The 26,759-nt window shown below is 42.8% G+C and overlaps 1 protein-coding gene across 4 annotated transcripts in view; it reads left to right on the top strand.

Moving 5' to 3' along the window:
• The window catches only part of LOC117555630 (spectrin beta chain, non-erythrocytic 1-like), a gene marked incomplete at its 3' end in the record, with an annotated part of 149,190 nt that overhangs the window by 85,722 nt on the left and 36,709 nt on the right, over window positions 1–26,759 (top strand). For 3 of the 4 annotated variants that reach the window (XM_034230557.1, XM_034230559.1, XM_034230558.1), the window contains 1 exon segment: window positions 5,786–5,932. In XM_034230557.1, coding sequence (XP_034086448.1) covers window positions 5,786–5,932 — 147 coding nt within the window. 4 annotated transcript variants of the gene reach the window in all.

Below are 26,759 nucleotides of genomic sequence, written 5' to 3'. Positions count from 1 at the left end.
CGGACTTTGAGGATGCCTGGTCTAGCCTGTCTTATTAATGCAAACATGCTCATAGTCACAGGAAACTGTTATAACTGCTCCTCAAATACAGTTAATGTTAGCTATATTCAACTACCTAGCGAGCAATGTTTTTCAATAAATATTGCATGGGGAGTTTTGCTATTCTGCTGCAAGGACAGACAGCATGCTGAACAGATTTCAAGCCCCTTGAAGGTCTGTATTTGCGATATAAAGAAATATATTTAAAGAAATGTGATGGATTGAGGTCAGGTTAGTGGAACTAGCAACTTGCTTGACTGATTGGCAAGGGTGAAAAATAATTTAAGAGGTTTTTGTCTTTGATCTGTTGAGAGTTGAACATGCAATCATGAAGGAAAAATGTGGAGGGCAAAGAGTATATTTGCAGTGTCTTAAAAAAAGATTAAACATGATAGTTCACTTTATTCTTTTATGACCACTAATAAATAAAACACTTTATAGAACAGCAAGTTAAAGTTGCCTCCTGGCCCACTTTTCCCTGTGAATTTGTTTAATCAAATAAACATTATATATCAGTGTAAGAGGAAAAGGGACTAGTTGGAATGGGAATTGGAACCCCTTAATTTTCTTATGTTAAATGAGCGCCCAAGATTTCACTCTCTTTTTGCTGTGTATCTCTGACACTTTAAGATGCTTGTGTTACGACTAGAGCACACAAAAACTGATAGGACCCAAATGCACGACTCTAGACAAAAGATGATTCAAAAAAGGTTTTACTGTAATGATGAAACAAGGTAATCCATTCACAGGGTTCAAAACGATCTGGCACTTGGCACAGGGAACACACAGAATATATACAAAAGCAAGGGACTCCACAGGTGTAAACAATAAGGGCGGGGCAGGTAATTAGGTCAGTGGACAAACAGGCAAGGTAGGAATCGAACTACCTGAAATGAGAAGGGAAATGAAAGTAAAAACAGGAAATGGCAGACACGGACTTAACAATATAGACTCACAGAGAAATAATACTAACAGATCTGCCGAGACACAACAGCTTTTCTCTGTGGCTGATACTACCCCTGTGTCAGCAGTAACTACACAATATATCATATCAACAATGAAAATGTACTATTCTGTTCAACTCAATAGCAAACCTTTCCTGTCAAGATGTGAAAACAGGCTCTTACTTAGGGTCGTAAATAGATATTTCAGATTTAGCTTGGGATCAGACCTTGATCAGCATTATAAAAGCATGTAGAATAGCCAATCTTCTTGCACTTATTTGCTTTTGAAGGTTACATTGATGCATCAGTAGTCATTTGAGATTGTTTCATAACAAATTACAATTGGTTTCAGAACAACCCTTGGTACTCCAAACATACTGTGATATTTTTGGGGATATTTGTTTTAAACTCAGTTTGTGCTGATCAAAATGTCCAATTAGTTCCACTCCAATTTCAGGACCTAATCATCAGACCAACTATACATTGACATGTGCAGCAATCTAACTATTCCAGCAGCTAAAAGTGAGAAGGTGCTACAGGAATTAATCAGTGTTTGTTGTTGGTCTAAGAATGTTTGCCTTATTTTGTGGTACACATTAAAGGCACACTGGAGCTAAAGAGGACTCTGTAGATCAGGGCTGTCAAACTCAATTTCATCTCGGGCCACATTAACATCATGGTTGCACTCAAAGGGCCAGTTTTATATATAAGAATATATCAAAATACATATATAAATATTTAATATATATAAAATTATTATTATTATTATATTACATTATTGCATTGGATTATTATCAGATAGGGTAATAACTTCATAATTAACTACGTTTGAAAGCAGAAGTCTAGGGCAAATAATTGCAAGTGTCTTCAGTGAGAATGTCACAAAATGATTTAAAAAGAAAATCCAAATTCTGGAGGGAAAAAAAAAGGTGACATTTTGAAAAGTCAAATTCGGAGAAAAAAAGTGAAATTTGAGATGCATTGTGGGACATGAAGTTTATGGGCAACGTGCTTCTGTAAATCGTCATGTAACCGTATAATAAACATATTATATTCTTTACAAGCTCTTGTGGGCCACATAAAATGAAGTCACAGGCCGGATGTGGCCCCCGGGCCTTGAGTTTGACACCCCTGCTGTAGATGGAGCTGCTCTCTTGGAAATACTTCTCTTACTGTAGAGAATTAAAAAACAAAGTAAAACCACTATTGCTGTTAGAATAAGCACAAACTACAGCAGTGTTATGTATTAGCATAATCAAAACAACATCTGTTTTTTATGTTTTGGGTTAATTCGTTATTTGTATGCTTTTTTAAAGTCATGTATCGGTTTTTTTCTATTTGGTTCAGTTACTTGCCAATATCACCCCCCTCTGTTTCAGGAGAGGAGCAGCTGTATGCCCAAAGGCTGCATGGCTGAGCACAGTGTGTCTGTGTAATAGATGTAACACATGCAACAGTCCCTCGTACGCATTCATTAAGTCGTGGACTTCGGGTCGTGGCTGAACCGGTCTCTGCGGTCCTGCCTTGGGTCTCGTCATGCTGCTTCCCTGAAGGCTTCCACAGGATTGTAGCTGACATCCTCGTGGATTCATCTTCTTATTACAGACACATGCATTTCCTAACATTCGGTCTATATGCTGTAAAATGTATTATCTCTTCGATTTACACACGGCATCTATTGCACGTCTGTCCGTCCTGGGAGAGGGATCCCTCCTCTGTTGCTCTCCCTGAGGTTTCTCCCATTTTCCCTTTAAACTGTGGGTTTTCTCTGGAAGTTTTTCCTTGTACGATGTGAGGGTCTAAGGACAGAGGGTCTGAAGACAGAGGGTCTAAGGACAGAGGGTCTAAGGATAGAGGGTGTCGTTTTTCTCATACTGATATTCTGAACAATCTGTGCTGTTGTATTTGCTGTAAAGTGTCTCTACCGTAGGCTATTTTTATTATATGTACAGCACTTTGGCTCCACCAAAAATCGTTTATAAATGTGCTATATAAATAAAACTTGATTTGATTCCCTCCACTCACAGACTGAGCTTTTCTTTTGTAAGGTCAGATGTTATGGATCGGTGCTTTGTCCTGAGGATAAACCGTGTTAAGAACATTTATTGGAACATGGAGTTAAATCTGTGTTTTTCTCAACACAAAAATAAATCTTCATACATATTTTCAACATTTGTCCTGGACTCACAAAGTACCTTGAAAAAGCCTAAACCCTAACCTGATTTTCAAAACAGCTAGATGTACTTAGCAGGGAGAAACTGTGTTCCCCATATATTAGACTCATAGTTAAAGAATATTGTTCAGCATTGAACATTGGTAATAAGTGCATCTTGAAATCTTGTCACACAATTTCAAAATATATATATTTAAAACTAAAAATGTAATTGTCTACTTCTTGGAAAATACAACATTTTAGGGCGTTTTAGTAGTTCTTTAATTATTTTTCATTTTTTGTATTGAATGCACAGTTATTTTTAAATTACCAGATTATTTTTGATTAAAAAGATTCAGTCAATAAAATGTTTAAAATGTCCATCCTAATCAGTCAGTTACCGGCAGTTGAAATGATGGAAGCTGCTATAGTGTTATGACAGATGATGAGGCTATGAGCCCTCTTCTCCCTCCTTTCTGCTATGTCCCTTGTTTACCCTCCTACGTCAGACACACTTCCCCTCCTCCCCCTCCCTCATTCATACTGCACCGCCCCAACACACACTCCCTCTCCCCTCATTCAATTCATTCACAGTCTCAAGGTGGGCATCAGGCTGTGACCCTCCCTGACGTGTGTGTGTGTGTGTGTGTGTGTGTGTGTGTGTGTGTGTGTGTGTGTGTGTGTGTGTGTGTGTGTGTGTGTGTGTGTGTGTGTGTGTGTGTGTGTGTGTGTGTGTGTGTGTGTGTGTGTGTGTGTGTGTGTGTGTGTGGGTGGGGGGGGGGGGTGTGTGTGTGTGGCTGAGTGTGTGTGTGTGGTGTGTCTGAGTGCTGATGTTGACCTGGATATTTTTGGTGATGCTGTCAGAGCAGGCGTGAGGTGTTCTTACTGTGTCTTACATTTTGATCATTTGCAACCTTTGATGGACTGTGTGTGTGTGTGTGAACGTGTGAGGTGTGTTGGCCGGCATGTCCTCTCTCGTCTGTACCGTGTGTGTTAGAAGGAGGTGACAAACAGAGGGGGAGTCGGGCACCTGTCCTCTTAAGAAAGGAGGAGCAGTATATCTGTCAAACTACAAATACATCATGCAGGATAAATCAGTGCGCTGTCCAATCCCCTACTTCCTGTCTATACCACTATCACTTCATCTCTTTTCTCTTTACATTCACTGTTTCTCTCCCCCTCTCTCTGCTTCACCACTGCAGCAGAGACAGAACTGCCTGGGACTGCTGCAGAGAGGAAGAGAGGGATGGTGGGGGTGTAGTGTGTAGTGCAGGAGGATAAAACAAAGCAGCTGTGAGCTTGTAACTGGTGTGTTGCAAAAAAAACTAAAAATAAATCTTCTTCTGCTCCTGATTTCCTGTCTTGCTTTTCCTCTCACACTCCTCCATCCTCCTGCTTTCACACCATGCAGACCCCCCTCCCCCTATTCCCCAGCTCAGCATCATTATCCGTGACCGGTGAGCCTGGAGGCGCTGACTGCATCCCCTGCCCCCCCCCAAAATATCCCAGCCTCCCAATCTTTTGCTCCTCTCCTCTTCTCCTCCTCCACCCTAACACAAGCAGCCCACTCACTCACTCCCCCACTCCATCCATCACTCACTCACTCACTCTCCCACACTCTGAAGGTGTGAGGCAGGGGAGGGGCTCCCATGCGCTGGCTCGGCTGCCTGCCATTTTATTGTTTTGAGGAGGTTGATTTTTTTTCTTCTCTCAGTCATCCTCAGTCTTGCCCTCTCGCTCGTCACTGATCCGCCCCCACCCCTCCCCTCTCTCTCCTGGTTCAGCGTACAGCAAGCAAGTAGAGAGACAGAGTGGAAGAGGGAGTGGAGCGCAGCCTCAGTTTGAAGTCTCCGGAGTGTCTCCTCAGCCTCCTGTATTGTTGTTATTTACCCTCCTGCTTGGCATTTTCCTCTCAGCACAGCTTTTGAGTGGCTATTCATCTTCACAAAAAAAGCACCTCTCTTTCTCTATAGCTCTTTCTCTCCTCAATCTCTCTCTATCCGACTCTGCGGTGAACAGTGTTTGCATGTGTGTGTCGGCAGACCGGCGAGGATGCGGATACCAGCGGCTGTCTGCAGCTGCCTGCAGCTGCCACAATCCCATGGGCTGTTCCCGATGAATGCTACCGGTAATGGGGTTATTGCAGTTAGGGTGCAGGTGGAAGTGTGTTGCATGCAGGTGTGAGGACGGGGCTGAGGAAGGGTGCTGATGTTGACCTGGATATTTTTGGTGATGCTGTCAGAGCAGGCGTGAGGTGTTCTTACTGTGTCTTACATTTTGATCATTTGCAACCTTTGATGGACAGTGGATGTGTATTGAGGGCTTGTTTGGGTTTGGGTGTGTGTTGATGCGGTGTTGTGTGTACATGTGAATTCCTTCCGCCATGCTTGTTGGTACACGTGTGTCTACCAACATGTGCCTGCTGTGCGTCATTAAACATTCATGTGTGTGTGTTTGACCTTGTATTTCCTGCTGCTGGTGTGCTGGTGTGTTTATCTACACTGAAGCTAATGAATGTGTGATAAGGAGTGTCCCTTATGCAATCATACTTATGCATATCTTATAAACTGGACACATTTTCAACATGAGTGTTTTGTATGTGTTTGAAATGAGGAATCAGGATTGCCACCTCTCTTTCTCTCTGGGCCAGCTGGGGGACTGGGTGTGTGAGAAGATGCTGATGGCGAGGGACAGCAGCCGAGACGAGACCCAGAAGCTTCACAAGAAATGGCTTAAGCACCAAGCCTTCATGGCCGAGCTGGCCCAGAATAAGGAATGGCTGGACAAAATTGAAAAGGTGAGTGCTGAGTTACATTTTTCCTGGAGCAGGTTGAAATGCCACTTTGGAATAGTGAAAAGGATTTTTGTGTATTTTATCATAAATGATTTGGGTTTCTTCCGACAGCAAGCGGTGAATGATGTAATAACAGTGAGAATAATGTACATATTGATTATAGGAAGTAAAATCACACAAGTCATTTCTATGGATTTGGGCCCCCTTACATGTCTCAATTTGTGCTCCTTAAGGTATATATTTTATTATTTGCTTTTGTTTCAATATTTATTTGTCTGGTAGACGCTGTCCCCCTTTTTGTAGTTTTACTTGGTCATATCTTTTGCATTGAATGACATATTTGAAGCTTTGTTTGTTGTCACAAGTTGTTTTGAGCAGTTGCATATATGAGTGCTGGATACCAGACATCTCCGTGACACTTGTTAATACCAGCATTTTTGCTAATTTATGATTAGGTATCTGCAGAGATTCAATTAATACAATAAAAATAAAAGTGTTTACATTAGTTTGTCTATTTCCCATAGGCATATAGGGTATGTTTAAAAAATGTTAAGCGGCTCACAATTAGCAAAGACAATACTGAATGGCAGCTCTTAACTATCTGTTTGGTCGTTGACGTTTAACATTATGTCTTTATTATTTTTGCAAATGTTTTATTTTAAATAGTTACTTCTTTGTTTCTCTTTAGACATACCTTTGTAAACAAAGCGTATACACCAGTTTCACATCCATTTCATTACTCAATGTTCAATGTATCTTAAACGGTTTTATACACAAGTCCTTGAATTAAAAACCAAAGCGCTACATGTTCTTAATATCAAGCATAGCAAAACAAGTTGCAAGGGCAGCTATATACACAGAGGTTATAAATAGAGAGGGGAGCTGTACACTTCAGCAGGCTCTGTGTTCTGATAAGATCTGTTTCATATTAAGGAGGTTTATACAGCACATGGCCTCTGTGTGAAGCTGTAATCTGGTCAGCCAGGGTTCCCCAGCTGCACGTCCAGCTCTCACTGGACACACTTTCTGTTCACAACTCTGACTGGCTGCAGTCTGGAATCTGGATGTGTGTGTGTGACATCAGCAGCGGTCTGTGGTTCAGTGCCAGATTCCCTCAGGAAGCCTGTAACTCATCACAGATTTGTTATCCTTATTTAGGGAACGCCACACTTCATTCCTTTTGTACGAGCCTCTGTGTTTGGCCTGTGATGACGATAACAAAACAACAACGTATCAAAACTAGAGATGACCTTAGGTGTTATACTGCTGTATGGAATCATAAGCATGTCAATGTTAAGACACCCAAAAAAACTGTTTTCTATTAAATTATCAAAATAAACTTTTGGGTAAGAAAACTTTAGATACAAGTTACAAAAAAAGAAATAAACAATAATACAAAGCACGCAAATCAATCCTTTAGCTGGAATTGTTTACTTGTGTAATGCTACAACACGCAGTTGCGGTCTACGTGAGCCCTTTCTACACAATTAAAGGCATTTTAATTCAAGCTAAAAGAGGCCAAAAAATGCTGCTTCAGTCACGTACACGTTTCTTTAGATATCAACATATCATACAAAAATGAATGTAGTTCTTTATATCAAAACAGAAGCAAAAAAACACAAAATGTGCAAATGTATAGAAATCCATGCATTCATGCACAGAAACATATTTATACATAATATAAACCAGGGATGTCGGACTACAGGTTCATTTTTGGTGTATATGATGACTTAACATCGGCGCGGGACAAATCGTCAGCTCTGTACAAACAGGAAGTAACTCTTTAAAAAGGAACCGGGGAGCTAACGGTCAAAGGGTGTAGGGCCAACGAAAGCTAAATTATGTGAAAATCCCACCCCTTACATACAAACAAGCAAACTTTAAAAGAGAATGGTTTGTTGAAGAAGATACCGGAGGCTAAAGGAAGGTCTTTAAGTTGATTTGGGGTGTGTGTGTCTACAGAAGGTCCAGTTGTGATAGACACGGTTCAGGTGATAGGCAGGTAGATTGTATAAACAGCTTTTGGCAGGACTTCTGTTCTGACAAGAGCCAGAAAACGACTATATTATTGGTGAATAGCGAAATTGCATACTGAGTGTATTATTATTATACTGAGTGTATTTCACTGAAACTCATATGGTGGTATGCCTGTAGTTGACTGTTGCATTATGACCTCCGAACTCCGAAGTCTCCTCCTGTGCAGGGCTGTAACTGATCTCCTGGTGGAGCAGAGTGATGGAGCACAGCACTGCCCTTTGAGTTCTCTGTGTACATGGTGTACATGGTGTAGGACATCTAAAGACGTGGTTGAGTTTAAATCTGAGGTGGTTAGTCAGTTAATCAGACAGCTGAAAGGCAGACAACGTATCAGAATCTCTTTATACAATCAATAAAATGAGCATTACAAATTGACATTATCTTGAAAGGCAGCCTGATTTGCGACACTGCGAGATTACGCAAGAATAGCTACCCCATTGTAATTGCTAAGTCTCTCTGGAGCATGGTATATATCATGAACTAATGTTCATTGGATGTTTGCAAAGAGAAGATCACACTTCATCCCTCATAAAAAAGAGAAATAATAGTACTTAAGGTATATCTGCATTATCCATTAAAAGAGGAGTATCATTGTTTGCATGACCGAAAAGGTCCTTTTTCAAAATAAACAGCATAATTCCTCTTTTAATGTTCTGCTCATTCTGTATTTTTACTGTGAGCCTTTGCCCAGAACATAGCCTTTTCTCTATATGTCTTCCTTTGTAGTGGCCACTGTGACGTCGGTGTGTGAGAGAATGTGTGTGTGTAGCTGTCTGTAACGTGGGCATATGATGGTAGATAAATGGGCTGACTGATGTGTAATGATATGCTGTGATATAATGTGGAGCAAGCAGCACTGTGAGGCCTGAGCGCCGAGCTGTATCCATTATAGATTCATGGGTCATGTGCTCATCTGAAGGCAGAGCTGGGTTACTGGAAAATGCTTACAGGAAGAGAGAGAGATGGACAGACAGCCAAGGAGGAGAAACACTGTAGTTATTAATTTTTCAAAAGTGGACATTTGAAAAGCAATTTACAAATTTGAGGGAAAATAATTGTATTTGTCTGGTTGGTCTGACACTATTAATCGTCTGGGGACAACAGGCAGTATTTCTGGAGTTCAGCTAAGAGTTCGGACAAGAACTCCTTTTTACGTGCGTCAGTCATTGTTTACAGATGATAGAGAGATGACGAAGACCAAATTGAGTCATGTTTCAATGCACATTTTACAAAAAAAGTAATAAAGAGCTAAATCATCAGACACTAGGACGATGGCTTCTTACGCTGTATCTCAGCCATGTCTACCACCTCATTCGATTTCCACAGACTGATATTGTATTCATTTGCAGGTGTCTATTTATAGAGATTATAAATGCATTATTTGCATGCGTATTGTTAACGGTAATATTTCTTTAATCTATATTTAAGCCACTGAGGGATGCGAATGGAAGCACTTGTTCGGACATGTGTTCCAAACTAGCAAACAATGTCCGGTGAGCCGTATATATTTGAATCTATCGATCCATTTATTTCCAGTTATATAATTATAACCTTCATAATGGTTAATATATGAACCATTATGAAGGTGTTCACGCTCTGATCCAAACACGTTAACACACAGCTCGACTCGAGTCCACGACACTGGCTCGACAGGATGCTTCCCACACATCTTATTCTGATCACCGGGTGATAACCTACACTCTCAAATGAATGCTCCATCCTGTGTTTAATGGCAGAACTGCATGTTACCCTCACCTTGTGCTGATGAAATAAAAGAAACAAACTACATTATGGCTCCAACACACAGTTTAAAAATGGCTTTGTTTGTCTGGAAAGTGGTTCATAGGATTTGGCATCTTGTGATGGCAGTACTAACAACAATTTGTACAGTAGTCTTTGATCGTTGTCCTGTCTCTTTGCAATGGGCTGTATCCAAGGTCCTGATCGATTTATTTGTTCAAAATAAAATGTAAATAAAACCAACACATGTATAATCAAACAAAGGCCTATTTATGCTGGTATATGATTTCTGAGTTTGAAATCAAATATTAAAGTGAATTTTGTATTTTCTTAGAGGTGATTGTGGCCCTGTTACCTGACACTTCCTGTCCAAAGACTGGTTGCAGTCGAATAGTCCAAAAATCAGCTCCTAAGTTCTAACCCTATCGTCTATTCCTTGACCTCTGTGTGAAACGTCACGGGGTTAAAGCCCCTGTCACACTGTCCCGAAATGTACACCCGATGGACACACGAATATGGAATTGTGAATTTCGCACGAAGATGGCCCCGAACCACACACGAAGGCAACATTTACATTACATTTAAGACATACAACTGCAATGAAAGTAACAAAAACAATTATGTTACAGTACTATGATACTGTACTGATATCTTCAGACTTTGTTCTTTACTTTATCGGTCTTTATATGTAGAAAATATTACGTTTTCTCCGTAATGTTGTTTCAATAGCAACAACAACTTCCTGTCAACTGTCCTGCAAAATAATATATTATATCCTTTTTAGTTTCACAGAACACAAATTGGGTTATTTACATAATATGTTTACATGATTTTGTTGTGCAATAAAAAAAACGATGGACACACGATAAAGGAAATGTTCAATTTCGGCTGTGATCGTAGCAACATCGGGCCATTCGTGAGGGCATCTTAAGCCATTGTATGACCGCCGGTGGAGTTTCTCAGGCTCCGGCAGCAACTTCGTGAGCGGTGGCAAAATCTTTGGCATGCCAAAAAATTGCCGAAGGACCTTGCAAAGGTTCATTTTCGTGTTGAATTTGTGTGTCAATTTTTCCCTTCGTAAGGCCATCGTGAGGGCATCTTGTTATCATCGGTGCCATCGGGCATTCGCCCCGATCAGAGTGAGGGTGAATGCACCGATGATAACACGAAGATGACACGATTTGACAAGATGCCCTCACGAGTGCCTTACGAAGTTGCCGCTCACGAAGTTGCTGCCGGAGCCTGAGAAACTCCACCGGCGGTCATACGATGGCTTAAGATGCCCTCATGAATGGCCCGATGTTGCTACGATCACAGCCGAATTTGAACATTTTCTTTATCGTGTGTCCATCGGGTGTCAATTTCGGGACAGTGTGACAGGGCCTTTAGGGATAGTGGATAGGAGAATTCAAAAGGATTTAGGAGAAGAGACTGCGGTACTTTAGAGAATCCGACTGCACTTTCACTATCCGACGTGTTTATGATGCGCCAGCCCAGCGGACGTCATGAACGTGCGTCTGTTGCTGTGGAGAAACTATGGAAACTACAGTTTTCTATACAGCGGACTACAACATGGATGTATAATAAGAACGAGGGACCACTGTAAACTCATCTCGAGCAGTGGTTCCCAAACTTGTTGTGCCCAAGGCACACCAAAGGACAAGTAAACATCTCAAGGCACACCTATTGTGCAAAATAGCCCTTATAACACGTGTTATCACTCATATCATGTAAAATATCTGTAAATGTGCATAATTATTTACTAATGGAAAATAAAATGTGACAAAGACAACTATATTATTCATGAAATATGTATTAACGAAATATTTCAGAAATTAATTTGAAACTGTATCAAATTAGGCTTCATCAAAGCAGCAACACACTAATTTAAACCAGACAGGTCACAACATTAAAAATGAGGCAAAGGAAACTCAGCAGAAATTCAGCACAGAGAACTGTCAATGCAAGGAAGCTGCATTGTCCATGGTCCTGAACTACAAATTATAAATGTAACATTTCAGCTATCAGCATTGAAACATGTGCTATTGTAAATATTTTTGCCGACTTACAAATTAGTGAGATACATGTGCCTGTCGGGGCGCGCAGAATGTTTTAATCCTTGGTGGCACTGAGGAGAGGGCCACTCGCAAGTCCTGTTCAACAGAGAGCCGTGACCTCCTGTTGTTCTTCATGTAAATCAGAGTAGAGAACGCCAACTCCAGAGATGGGGTCGTTACTAAAAAAAATTAATATATTACATATTACTTTTTAAAAAAAAGTAATATATTACTGTTGGCGCAGCAGCCATTACCAGCAAAGGTCTAGATAGCCTTGGACTAATACTACGGAGGAATAAAAGACGCCACACACTTGCATTGTAGTTCACATGACACTGACTGAGTTCTCCGAGTGAGCCAGCAATGATCCCTTTATTAGAACCAGCTGTGTGATTGACAGATTGACAGATATGACGTCAGCATAAGAGCATTCAAGAGATGAATCGTTCACAACAGTTCAACACCCCCACTTGATCTTATTCTGACAACCTTTGACATACATTTACACTTTTTTTTTCATTTTAACCTTCAACACCAAAAATGAAATACACAAACTTTTCAATCATGCCCTTTGTTACAGGCTTGGTTAAAATATCAGCTACCATTTCTGTTGTTGGGCAGTATTCAATAATAATGTTTCCATCACTAACTGCAGATCGAACAAAATGATATCTGATATCAACATGTTTACACCTTTGACGACACACAGGATTCTTTGATAGTGCAACTGCCCCTTGGTTGTCCTCAAAGATTGTCACTGGTGCATAATCATTTCCACTGTCCATTCCTTTTAATAATTGCACAAGATAAAAACTTTCCTGTGTAGCAGCTGCCAATGCCATATATTCTGATTCACATGTGGATAAAGCAACTGTAGGCTGTTTCTTAGATCTCCAGGAAATAACAGGTCCTGTCTGACAGAGACTAAAACAGTACCCAGTTGTGCTCCGTCTGTCATTTTGATCTGCTGCCCAATCAGCATCACAATATGCAACAAGTTTGAGTTTTGAATCACTTCTCTTGTAACACAACTCCTGGTCTACAGTTCCCTTCAAGTATCTCAACACATGTTTTGCTGTTACCATATGCTGTTCTTTTGGTTCGGATAAGTGTTGAGACAACTTACTGACAATAAAACTTAGATCAGGTCTAGTACATGTCATCACATAAATCAAGCTGCCTACCACTTCACGATACCTCTTTTGATCAACAGATTCACCTTCATTGTCAAATTGTTGTTTATACTCGCATGGAGTCGAACCTTTGCAATATTTTCATGATGTACCTTTTCTGGTTCATCTTTATTTCACCATCTGTCTGTGTGAAATCAATGCCTAGAAAGTTCTTAAGTTTGCCAAGATCTTTCATCTTAAATTTGGCTCCCAAAATGTCTTTTACATTTTGGATTGTTTGACTGTTGCTTCCTGCAATGATAAGATCATCAACCCAGATTATCAAAATAATCCTTTCACCTTTAGATGTTAGTTTACTGTAAACACAATGGTCAGCCGGATTTTGAATAAAACATTTTCACTTAGATAATCATGGAGCATTTTATTCCAATTCCGTCCTGATTGTTTCAGACCATACAGTGATTTGTTAAGTTTACAGACCAGTTTCTCCCCCTTCTCTGACTTAACCTCAAATCCTTCAGGTTGTTCCATAAACAACTCACAGTCTATAGGAGCATATAAATATGCCGTTTTAACATCCATTTGATGCAATTCTAAATCATGTTGTACTGCGATTTGCATTAGACTACGTACAGATGTCATATTTGCAGTTGGAGAAAAGGTTTCCTTATAATCAATACCAGACACTTGACTATAGCCTTTTGCTACATACCTGGCTTTGCATGTTTTAACTGGGTTCTCTTTCACTGTGTAAACCCATCTGCCCCCCACTGCATGTTTACCTTGTGGCAGTGTGGTCAGGGTAAATGTGTCATTTTCCCTTAGTGAATCCATTTCCGCCTCCATAGCTTTAGCCCATAATTGAGCATTTGGTGATGTCATAGCCTCCTTCAATGTTTGGGGCACATCACAAATAACTCTATAACAGTAATCAAGGGTTAGTTCTCCTTGGTCATCAGATTCGACGTTACATAATCCTTCAAATATTGAGGAGGTTTTCTTTCCCTTTGTGGATAAGATGTACTCTGGAAATATTGAGGAGGTTTTCTTTCCCTTTGTGGGTAAGATGTACTCTGGAAATATTGAGTAGGTTTTCTTTCCCTTTGTGGATAAGATGTACTCTGGAAATATTGAGGAGGTTTTCTTTCCCTTTGTGGGTAAGATGTCCTCTGGCTACTTTGGCCTTCACCTGTCTGAATGTTATCACAAATCTCAGTCTCATTTTCCTGTGACTCTTTTGGGATTACATTTGCCTTTTCAATTTTTGGTAGGTGGTTTCCAGCTCTCCTCACACTGAAATCTTCATCATCCGTTTCCTGCTCTGTTTGAGTCTGACTCTCAATGACACTCTTGGTGATGAATTTGACCAACCTATTTTTGAGTACTTTTCCTGTGTCAGGATAAAACACCAAATAAGCAGGGCTGTTCTTATCATAGATTACAAAAATACCCTTTTCAGATCTTGAATCCAACTTTTTCTTGTTTTGCTTGTAAGCATAGCATGGTGACCCAAATGTTCTCATTTTTGAAAGGTTAGGCTTCTTTCCTTTCAACATGTAGTATGGAGTCTGTCCTACACGTTTGTTGTAACACCTATTTCGAATGACAGCAGCAGTCATAACTGCATATGTCCACAACTCTTTTGGTAGGTTACTCTCAATTAGCATGCATCTTGCCATTTCAAACAATGTTCTCCAATTTCTCTCAGCTGTCCCATTTTGATGGGGTGAATAAGGAGCTGAGGTCTCATGTCTGATGGCATTTCTACTTAGCAATGACTGAAATTGACCAGAAGTATACTCAGTACCATTATCAGATCTAATGCATTTGATTTTTCCATAAGGTGAAACGTCAGCAATGTACTTCTCAGTAGCCTTGACTGTGTCACTCTTAGATTTCAAAAAATAAACAAAAACTGCTCCTGAATAGTCATCAGTAAATGCTAATGTGTATCTGAACCCATCTTTAGCTGTAGGATCTATAGGTCCAGACACATCTGTGTGTACAAGCTGCAGTGCAGCCTTTGCCCTTTCATCTGGCTCTCTGCTCCTGCTCTGAGCAAATTTCCCTTTTGTGCACACTTCACATGTCAAATTAGATGTATCAGTTTTGCCTTTAATTGTCATACCCTCTGTGACTTTTTGCAATTTCAACACATCTTCGTAGTTACAGTGACCTAGAATTTTGTGCCATGTTTTGATATCATAACACCCATGACATTCATCAACATCTTCATCATTAACTGTGTTTAAATAAAACAATCTATCATACACCTTAATATCAAATGTCGTACCGTTCTCGTGAATGAGCTTGTTCTGTCCTTCTTTGAATACGACCGTGGCTCCATTGGTCGTCGCTGCTTTGACCGAGAAAATGTCTTGGGGAAAGGATGGGACGTACAGCGCCCCCGTCAGCATCGTCTCCACCTCTCGACCCGTATTGTCTTTCAGCCAAACTTTGGCTGCACCTCTCTTCAGCGCTATGCCAGAGGCCCTCACTCCGTCAGCCAACTCCAGGACATGTTTTCGTGGCTCGAAACTCTCGTCAAAGTCTTTGAATTTGTTCATGTCAGTCACTATGTGCGATGTAGCACCGGTGTCGACCATAAGCCCTCTTTGCTTCAGTCCATTGCCCGGGTCGCTGTCCACCTGTCGTTCGCGGGCCTTGAAGGCGAATGTGTGGTGGTGGTCGTGGTCCTCTTCGTCCATGGCCTGTTTTACGTTGTCTCGTCGTCCTCTCCGCCTGCAGTTTGCATCTCTGTGCGTGGAACTCCTGCAAAAACGGCACCACTGTCTCTGTTGTTCCCCGTGACCAGCAGCCTTGCACTCGCGGGCCCTGTGACCCTTCTGGCCGCAAGTATAACAGGTCAGCAGCTTCACATCAAAGTCTTTGCCTCTTACTTTCATCACGCTGTCATCAACTGAGCTCCCACTGAACTTCTCAGTGCTCTCGTAGCTCCTCAGCTTGGTCTTGAACTCGGCGAAGGTGATCTTCTCATCACTTTGTGTAGTGTGGATAGAAAACGGCTTAAATGACGCTGGCAGCCCCTTCAGAATCATAGCTATCAATAAACCATCACTCAAAATCTCTTCTGCATTCCTCAGTGCTGTGATAGCAGTCTCTGCTCGTGTAATATAGTCATGCTTTCATTAGCATATTTCTGGAGAGACGTAAGTTCTGGATACAAGCTGATCACATGCGGTTTTCCTGTACCTGCGTAGTGATCCCTCAGAATCTTCAACGCCTTTCTCCCAACGTCCGCTGCATCTCTCATGACCAGAGACAAACTTGTATCGTCCAACAATTGAATAAGTTCAGCGTAGACTTCTTCATTTTTATCAGCGTCTTCTGCGGCTCTTACCGCGGCTCCTTCTGCGTCCTCTTTGCCTCCGCCACTGTCAGGCTCTTTCAATATGGTGCTTTTCAGCCTTTGTCGACGCAGGTGGCCAAGAAACTTTGTTTCCCACAACTCATAGTTTTTCTCATCTCCGTCAAAGCACAAACGATTCCATCGGTTTCCAAAATCCTTTCTGGGCCCATAACCTGTTGGCGCAGCAGCCATTACCAGCAAAGGTCTAGATAGCCTTGGACTAATACTACGGAGGAATAAAAGACGCCACACACTTGCATTGTAGTTCACATGACACTGACTGAGTTCTCCGAGTGAGCCAGCAATGATCCCTTTATTAGAACCAGCTGTGTGATTGACAGATATGACATCAGCATAAGAGCATTCAAGAGATGAATCGTTCACAACAGTTCAACAATTACTCTACTTCGTTACTATCTACATAAAGTAACTCGTTACTCGCCGAGCACGTACGAACTGCGCATGCGTGAGTGGCAATAACTTTCCTTACCAGCAGGCGGCGGTAGTGTGTATTTGTCATTCAAAACAGGCAACAACCGGAAGACAGAGAAGAAGAACAGACTACGTGATATAAACAAAAAAACATGTGTTCTTTGCAGGTGTGTGTTGAGGTTTGACGTGGTGTTTACAGCAGTGGATAACAGCTTCTGGCCTGGACACAGTTTGCACCTCACCGTCACATTCCTGTCTCTTCTTCGGACGAACTCAAAATAATGGGCATACCACCACCCCTGGAAAGTTATCGCTGACTCAGCCATGTTTATGCAGCACTGCACGTGGAGATGTGGACGCGTAAATCGCGCAGATTACGTACATATAAACCTACAAAGTACTGATATAGTAAATTTAAAAATTATTATTTTTGTGTAGTTGTATATTGCAATAATAACGTATGGTTGTCACAAAATCCCACGGCACACCCGGACTTGCCTCACGGCACACCGTTTGGGAACCACTGATCTAGAGACTCTGCACCGTGCTCTGATGCTGTTGCTTTATGCTTTATGAACGTGGACAACAGAGAAACATATTCTTCATGACCAAAGTTGGAATTGAAATAAAAAAGGAAAGTGAAACTTATGCTCGTCACCCTCTCCCTCCGGTCCACATTAGTACAAATGATCCCAATACGTATGATTGTATGAACTATGAAAAGATCTTAAAATCAATAAATGTATTTATTATAAACGTTAGTCCTTAACATCTATCACTGTGTATATCACCATTCAAACATCTTTTAAAAGTTGAACAACCCCCACACAGCTCTGTAAGCTAAACGGACTATTCGACCGCAACCTGTGTCTTGTGTCCTCTGAGAGTCCCCAGTCTATTTATGTAATCGGGTAAGAACCTCTCGCTGCTGTGAAGGACTTTGTGAAGCACACTGTGTGTGTGTGTGTGTGTGTGTGTGTGTGTGCGTGCGTGCGTGCGTGCGTGCGTGCGTGCGTGCTCAGGCTGAGTTCAGGTGAGTTTATTGGTGTCTCGCTGTCTCGCAGACCCCACGCAGCAACCAGGAAACGACCCCAGTAATCCAGCTCACACTGTCCGCAGCAGCGAGCCCTGCAACGTCCCGCCAACACGTCACCCAGACCCCACTCAGCATTCTCATCTGTTTGTCATTACTGGTGTCATTTTCTGGTTGCTAACGCCATTATAACACATAACACTGATGTTCCGCTGTAATGTTGTGATGTTCTTTCTGGTTGAAAGACGACCGCACCCTCTCGCAGCCACAGTCGCCATTCTCCTGTCAGACTGAGAGGCTGATAACTAAAGCTCAGGTGAGGTAAAGGACTCTCTGAGTGATTGGATAGTTAACTTTAGTCTAAGGCCCTAGCCCCACACGGTGACGAAACGGGTCGTATCCACTACAGTTCTCTATCTTATAGACGGTTCGGCCACACGAAGCCGACAGGGAAACGTGGATAACGATAACGGGTTCCAAGGTGGGTAGATCAGCGGACGCAACGCTCTGGGGGGCCAAGCGGCTCCGTGATTACGCCCTATACGATCATTTCCTGATAACGAAAATACTGACGGGCTGTCAGGAGAGGAGGAGGAAAAGAGAGACTCCGTGTATTATTCTTATATTATTATATAGTCATTTGTTTTAAAAGCTCAATAAATAACAAAGAAGACCTATGACCCGCACTTTTCTAATTTTGTCCGGAAGATTTAAACTTTAACGGACATGTTGACCGGCGAAAATAAATTCTAACGGAAACTCTGCCGCACGGTTCCCTCGTCCCTTGGAAGAGGCGGAGAGGTGGGTGTTTTTCATCTGTTGGTGGACTACCGGAGAGATTTACAGCAGGAGCACATGCTTGCCTCGAGGAGGGAGAAAAAGAGCCAGAGCCCTGGCCCCTGCCTCTCCCAACCTCTGTTGCTAAATCCACCGCGGAGAATAAACAAAAGGGCAACCATGCTCGGGAAGTCTTCTTCGCTGCTTTTGGTGTATTTTGTGGCGGAAGTACAGCGCCACTTACAGGCCCGGCATATGTACTACAGCGTCTCCAGCGGGTCGAGCGGTCTCGTGTGAAAGGACACTAGTGCGGCACGATATTGAAAAAAACTGACATTGCGGTTTTTTGTTCCCCTGCGATATATATTGCGTTTTTTTTAACCTGTTAAGCCCCAAGGTCCCGGCGGGTACTTTACTTTTTTTTTCACGACACTGTGTCTCAGGGGATCTTAATATTTAAGAACCTATTCATGTGTTATACCAGATTAACGGAAGTAATCTCAGCCACATGTATGTGTGTGTATTGTACACTGAACAAAAATATAAACGCAACACTTTTGTTTTTGCTCCCATTTTTCATGAGATGAACTCAAAGATCTAAAACATTTTCTATATACACAAAATAACCATTTCTCTCAAATATTGTTCACAAATCTGAAAAAATCTGTGATAGTGAGCACTTCTCCTTTGCCGAGATAATCCATCCCACCTCACAGGTGTGGCATATCAAGATGCTGATTAGACAGCATGATTATTGCACAGGGGTAGGTTGGGGAAGAGCGCAGGGCTCGAGTGGCCTGTGTTCGTCGTCCATAACATACGCCTGCCCATACCATAACCCCACCACCACCATGGGCCACTCGATTCACAACATTACCCTAACCCTACCCCTCACACCAGATACTGACTGGTTTTCGGACCCCCCCAGACCCCCCCAATAAAGCAAAAATGCACGTTTCAGAGTGGCCTTTTATTGTGGCCAGCCTAAGGCACACCTGTGCAATAATCATGCTGTCTAATCAGCATCTTGATATGCCACACCTGTGAGGTGGGATGGATTATCTCGGCAAAGGAGAAGTGCTCACTATCACAGATTTTTTCAGATTTGTGAACAATATTTGAGAGAAATGGTTATTTTGTGTATATAGAAAATGTTTTAGATCTTTGAGTTCATCTCATGAAAAATTGGAGCAAAAACAAAAGTGTTGCGTTTATATTTTTGTTCAGTGTATGTATATGTGTAGACATTTGCTATTTCAAACACCCCCTGTGTACTTTTTAGTTTATATTTTATTTTGACTAATTTTGTTTGCTATTTTATTTGTCACTTTCGGGTCTCTAAAAATATATGATTTGAAAAACTGTACTTGTATTATAATGTGACCCCAAATAAATAAAGAATTTAATAAAAAAAAAAAAAAGGCAGGCAGGAAAAAGGATTCAAATCGAGAACTATTTCCATTGCGGAGGGCCCACAGACCCCCTGTTTTGTGTCCCACCCTGCACAGATCGCCATCATCGGACCACCCTCATCCCGCCCTGGCAGCACCCTCCCAAAGCAGTAAACCTAGGGGAAACACTGCTTTGCTGTATACGAGTTAATGCGCCCCGTTTTATGTTAGTTTTTTCATTTTTAGTACTTTCTATCATGTTGTACTGTGCCTTAAAGCTTAAAACAAAAAAAACTTTAAATGTGATTGCATCCTCACAGGCCATAAATGATATTAAATAATAGTCATGTCATGTTTGAAGGTCATTTCTTTAATCAGGGAGACAAGCTTAACAGGAAGTGATGTAAGACACGGGCCGAGAGAGCACAGACAACTGCTTCATGGTTTTATGACTCAGCAGCACTTTACAGCACATTAACAGTGTATGCAGTGTAGTTAAGAGGGATTCATCTAATAAGCTGAGCTTTGCAGTGTTCTGACTGTGTAATGCATTGTTTAATCAATGCTTCTGCTGTTCTGTGGCTGCCGGAGGACAGGGCTACCTGAACAGGACAAATGTGATAATAGTGTGGTGCAGGAATGCGTCCTAAAATCTGGAAATGAGTTACCATTTTACCACTTCCAGTTTTCTCATCTGAAATTGAGAGGTGTTAAGGGTTCTGTGGTTAACACTAGCTTAAAAGATGTTCAGGTTTTGTTCTACAACATAAAATACATTAGTAAATAATACCCCACATGTGAATGTCTTACCCCTAGATTCCACCGGGGCCGGGTTACGGCCGCGGCGTTCACAGCGATCGCGGCCACTCTAGTCAATGGGTGCTATTCCACCAGACGTGCCGCGTTACGGCTCAGAAGCGTCCCAGAAGCGTCTCGGCGCTGGGCTCCGCTAAAAATAGGATGCAAGTCTATTTTCGATGCGATGCGAGGCGTTGCATAGCGCCTGGCAGGAAGTGGACCGGTCAGAGCATCCAGTCAATCCCCAAAATATACTAATTTTGCAGACCCTATCCCTCCGTAGTCTTTCAAGTAGGAGGAGAAATGCCAGCGTTCTCCTCCGGTTTACAGGCACTGTGTACATTATATATATAGAATAATTATGATGATGAATGCATTTTTTTTACCACTAAAATACAGCAACACATCTTTCATTCATGTCGTTTATAACTGGAATATTACAATTATTCTTAACTTTGTCTGCACAAAGTAGCCTGTCCTGGAAATATGCCCAAATCAACAAAAACTGCGAGCCGGCAGGCAAGACGCTCTGCTTCTGAAACGCGCCCGGTAGGGTTTGACGCTGTAGGAGGTCGGAACAAAACCGCGGCGCAGACGGACCCGGTGGAATCCCAGGGTGAGCCTCAAACATTAGCCGCCCTTGGCTTAGCGGTGGTGATACGCAGTTGTTATTCGGGTAACAAGGCAGTGAAAACATGTGTCCCAAACAAACAAAAGATATTTGCCAAAATCCTTTCTGTTGAACCACTGGTTTCTGGTTTCTTAACCTAAAATAGAAACGTTTCTATTTACAGAGATGTAAATCAATGCTTCAGTAGTCTGATGTCTTTCATCTTGCTTATAAAGACGTGCCTAGTCATTCTGTAATGTATCCCTGCAGTGATTTAGGTGAAATAGAAGCTGCTGGCTGTTGGGTGGTGTGCCTCAGTTGAAGCAGATTGTGTTTGTTTGTGTGTGTGGGGGAGTGGGGGAGTGCACACTGGAAATGGCTCCTTCCACATGCAGTTGCAAGCCTAAATCAAAAAGAGCTTTTCATTCCTGTCTTCTTCTCTCCTATTATGCTTGGTAATCAATTGGCCTCGTTAGGAGTACCAATCTCTGCCTCCGCGGCCCTCTCACCCACTTCCTCAGTTATAGTTTCAGGTGAACAGACTGTGAATAGGCTTAATATTTGAACAGTACATCAAAACATCTGTTTTGCACAGCCCATTATCTATCTTGTGTTTAGTCTGGTGTGTACTATACACTAGTGGCCCATGAGTCAAAAATACAATTTCCTTATAAAAGATGGAGACAACTTTGTTAATTTTTCATTCTTTGTCGGCAGAATTTTGGCCTGAAGGTGGTGCTATATTTTACTCCCTTATCCTCTGAATACGGGGCATATTTGGATACCCTTTGCATCTCTTTATGTTGACATGCAACCGTTCCTTCCAATCAAAGCTATATATTATTTTAGCAGTTAATTTATTTTCGATGTCGGAGCATTTACAAAGAAATGTCCTGCATGTAGTTGCCATGTCCCATGCTAAAAGTAACCATGCATACACTTTATGGTCAGCATTGTAATAGAGTGAGGCAGTAATGAGTCCTTAAACCCGGAAATAACTGAACATTTCATCACTTATGGTTCTCTCGTTTTTTTGAACATATATTTGGTTACAGACTGAAATACAGTCTGTGGTTAAAACAAGCTGAAGAGATTTTCACTTTTTTGTATCTACAACTTATACAGCAGTAAATACCCCACTGGTGAATGTCCAAAGCCTCTTTATGTCGTAAAAATGGCGGTTGCTAACAAGTGACTAAAATAGACTACTAAACGTCATCATGCCGACACAAGACCGCCTTTAGTTTAACGGTGAAGTCATGTGATCATGATCTAGTTCGTTTATAGCCTATATCGTTAGATTTTTACTTCTGGCAATTGCATTTATTGTTCAAAAATCATAAAGAGCTGTTAATATGTGGAGATTATCCTGCTGAACAAAACGTGCTTAAGTATCATAAATGTGTGTTTGCTTTATTTTCTTATTTTCTGCAATATACAGAAATCCAATGGAAAAATCCCATTGCTTTTTGTCAAGGGAGCCCTTTGCGATGCTAACTTCTGGGTCGGCCTACAAAAATACATCATCACTGCACCACTCTATATGTTAACATGTAGTCTGCTAAGATTGTTATGGCCCTTTAGCATTTATCATCATTTAAAGCTGAAGCTTATGGTAGGTATTTTGTTGTGAGCTGAAGTTTTATTGATGTTAAAACACTAATTCAGGCGATACCTAGAATCATTGATATTTTTATTCTTACAATGCTGGAAATCCCGACCTTGGTCCATTGGTAGAGCTGCGGCCATTGCCTTTACTACTGCTAATCATTTTGAAAACATCATGTGATCAAATGAGTTGGCAAAACCTAAATAATGTATGTACATTAGTGCCCCTATCCCCTTTCCCTTCTATGTGCATTAAGCTTTGCCCTGCAGCTTAGTGCTTGCTCTGCAGTATATAAGATGTGTGTGTGTAAAGAAGGGAGTGTGTGTGGGCGAGTCAATCAATCAATCAATGTTTATTTATATAGCCCAATATCACAAATGTTACATTTGTCTCAGTGGACTTTACAGTTTGTACAAAATATCAGTATGACAATACGACACCCTCTGTCCTTAGACCCTCACATCGTACAAGGAAAAACTTCCGAAGAAAACCCACAGTTTAAAGGGAAAAATGGGAGAAACCTCAGGGAGAGCAACAGAGGAGGGATCCCTCTCCCAGGACGGACAGACGTGCAATAGATGCCGTGTGTAAATTGAAAAGATAATACATTTGCAACATAGGTAGTCCAAATGTTTGGAAATGCATGTGTGTATAATAGGAAGATGAATCCACGAGGATATCCATCCAGGACCTATGATCCAGGACCACAGCCACGACTCAAGATCCAGGACAGAGGAGCGCAGGATCATCCATGACTCCGGATCCCGGCGTATACAGACACCAAAAAGAAAGACATTTGGGGAAGCTGGGTTAATCGGAACATGAGAGTACACAAGTATAGACAGAGAGAAGGAAGAAGTAAGATGTCCCCCGACAAACTAAGCCTATATCAGCAAAACTAGGGGCTGAATCTAATCAGCCCTAACTATAAGCTTTATCAAAAAGGAAGGTCTTAAGCGCACTCTTAAAAACGGATAGGGTGTCTGCCGCCCGAACACAAACTGGAAGCTGATTCCACAAATGTGGAGCTTGATAAGAAAAGGCTCTGGCTCCCATTGTACTTTTAGAGACTCTAGGAACAACCAACAACCCTGCATTCTTGGAACGCAATGCCCTAGTAGGACAGTAGGGTATAATGAGTTCTTTAAGGTAAGATGGCGCCTGCCCATTAAGGGCTTTGTAGGCGAGAAGAAGAATTTTAAATTCTATCCTGTGTTCTATAGGGAGCCAGTGTAAGGCAGCCAGAACAGGAGTAATGTGGTCCCTTTTCCTAACTCTGGTTAGTACACGAGCTGCAGCATTTTGAATCAGCTGAAGCGACTTGACTGACTTCTTGGTACACCCTGATAATAAAGAGTTACAATAATCCAGCCTTGAAGTAACAAATGCATGGACTAGTTTCTCTGCATCGTTTTGAGGCAAGATATGCCTGATTTTTGCAATGTTACGTAGATGGAAGTAGGCGGTCCTTGAAATTGATTTTATGTGGGCGTTAAAGGATAAATCCTGATCAAATATAACACCAAGATTCCTTACAGTCTCACTGGAGGCCAAATTAATGCCATCCATAGTTAATATATCCTTAGATAATTTGTTTCTGATTGATTGATTGAGCGAGTGTGGATGTATGTGCGGTGATATCATCAATGGAGCAGTGATGACTCCAGCACTCTCACTAAGGGCAGAACTGAGACAGAGATGTGTTATATTTGTATGCTCCTTCAATTCCTGTTTTATTTCGAGGCTTTGGAGATGTCGGCAATGCGTCTTTCTTGCAAGTGAAGCATAGACAGTTGGATTAAACTGGGACAGTGTTGCTGAGGAAAACAGAAGACCTAATTCAGGTTGTGTTTGTTGAACTTAAAGACAGATTTCAGGCCTGTTGTAGCCCTTCCTAAAAACCTACCTGTTGTGAGTCACGTTTTCAGAACGATGGTTACGGCTGTAACTGCGGTTCTATGAGTCCCGTATGACCGTCATAGGCGGTGCTTTTAGCACTGGATATGTCCATCGCACGCATTCGCAGTTCGAGTACCTAATAACAACAAAGTCACCTGTGACCCACGTGACTACGGCTACATAGGCGCCGGCGTCACTAGTGGATCGGTTCCCAGAATCTTCTCGCGAGCACACAAGAATTCTGAGTGACCGGAAACTCTGGCGGTCATCCGGGACTCATAGAATCGTAGTTACAGCCGTAACTATCGTTCTATTTCGTCCCTACTGACCGCCAGAGGCGGTGCTTTTAGCACTGGATGACTATACCAACCATGTCATGAAGAATCCGAACACTTGCTTACTTAGCTGGAAGCAGCAGAGGTCGGCAACAGGACCACGCTCAAAGGATGGGGAGTGGCGACATTGACCCGGTAGAACCTGGAGAATGTGCCAGACGATGCCCACGACGCCGCAGCGCAGATGGTCTCCAGGGACACCCCTCTCAGGGCAGCCCAAGACGTTGAGATGCTCCTTGTAGAGTGACATCTCACCCCTGATGGTGGGGGGCGGCCACTGGCCCCACAGGCATGTGAGATTGTATCCACAACCCAGTGGGACAGCCGCTGCTTGGAGAGAGCACAGCCCCTTCTCGTGCCGCCATGGCAAATGAAGAGCTGCTCTGACTGTCGTATATGGGCTGTAGCACCAATATACGCCTCTAGGGCACGCACAGGGCACAGCAACTCAGGCGTACCGTTCTCCTGTGGGACGTTAAAGCGCGCCAGCTGGATAGGCCGATTGGAGTGGGCTAGTGGAAGCACCTTGGGCAGGAACGCTACGTTCGGCCAGAGGGCAACACCCGAGCCATCGGAGTTCCACCTCAGGCATGTATCGCTCACGGAGAGGGCATGTAGCTCTCCAACTCGTTTCCCTGAGGTTGTGGAAAGCAGAAATGCTGCCTTTAAGGACAGCCACTTAAGCTCCACCATGGGCCAGGGGCTCGAAGGGAGGAGATGATGGGGCATCCGGCAGCAGGGGCAGGTCCCAAGCCGGAGCCCTCGGGGTGCTAGGGGGATGCTGCCGTAAAGCCCCTCTCAGGAAGAGGGACACCAACCTGTGGCACCCCGCCGTGGCACCTTCGACCCGAATATGTCGGGCATAAATAGCAGCCACATAAATTCAGAGTAGAGTGAGAACGTCCACTGTCTAGAAGGGATTGCTGTCTGGGCAACAGCGTACCTGCTGTCCCAAGGAACACGTACATTCTTGCCCCCCAGTAGGGGTAGAAAGTGCGTGAGTGCAAGCTGCACAGCCCGAAGCTCTAGCACGTTGGCATGGCGTGCACCCTCCTGGGCAGACTACTGACCCTGAACGGTCCTGCCCTGCCGTACTGCACCCCACCCTGAGAGACCTGCACCTATGGTGATGGTCTCCTGGCGGGATGGGATGGCGCCCATGGGCACGCCCATCAGGAGATAGGCCCTGCCCCTCCAGTGTGACCGAGAGTGGAGGCAGCGCTGCGACACCCTGACTTCCCTGCGCCTGTGCCACTTGGCGTCCAAGTGAAGGCTGTTCAGCCACATCTGCATGGGGCGCAACGCCAGCGGGCCCAAGGGCCCAATGGCCGAGGCAGCCTGCCCAAGGGCCGAAGGAACTGAATATAAGGCACCATGTTGCCCGGCCCACGTGGAAGTAGGCATCCCTCAATTCCACGGCTGTGCATGTGCTGTGGTCAGCATATAGAGTGGCAGCACCTTCAGGAATCTGTTGATTCCTCTGAGGTCCAAGATCAGGCAAAATCCGCCGACTTTCTTGCTCACGAGAAAGTACGCCGAGTAGAACCCCCTGGGCTAAGCAGAGGGTCTACTGGCTCGATTGCGTCCTTGGACAGAAGGACGGACAACT

The sequence above is a fragment of the Gymnodraco acuticeps genome, unplaced genomic scaffold (assembly GCF_902827175.1).
Source record: "Gymnodraco acuticeps unplaced genomic scaffold, fGymAcu1.1, whole genome shotgun sequence".
NCBI classification, from domain to species: Eukaryota; Metazoa; Chordata; class Actinopteri; order Perciformes; family Bathydraconidae; genus Gymnodraco; species Gymnodraco acuticeps.
This window is presented reverse-complemented; position numbering and strand designations above follow the sequence as displayed.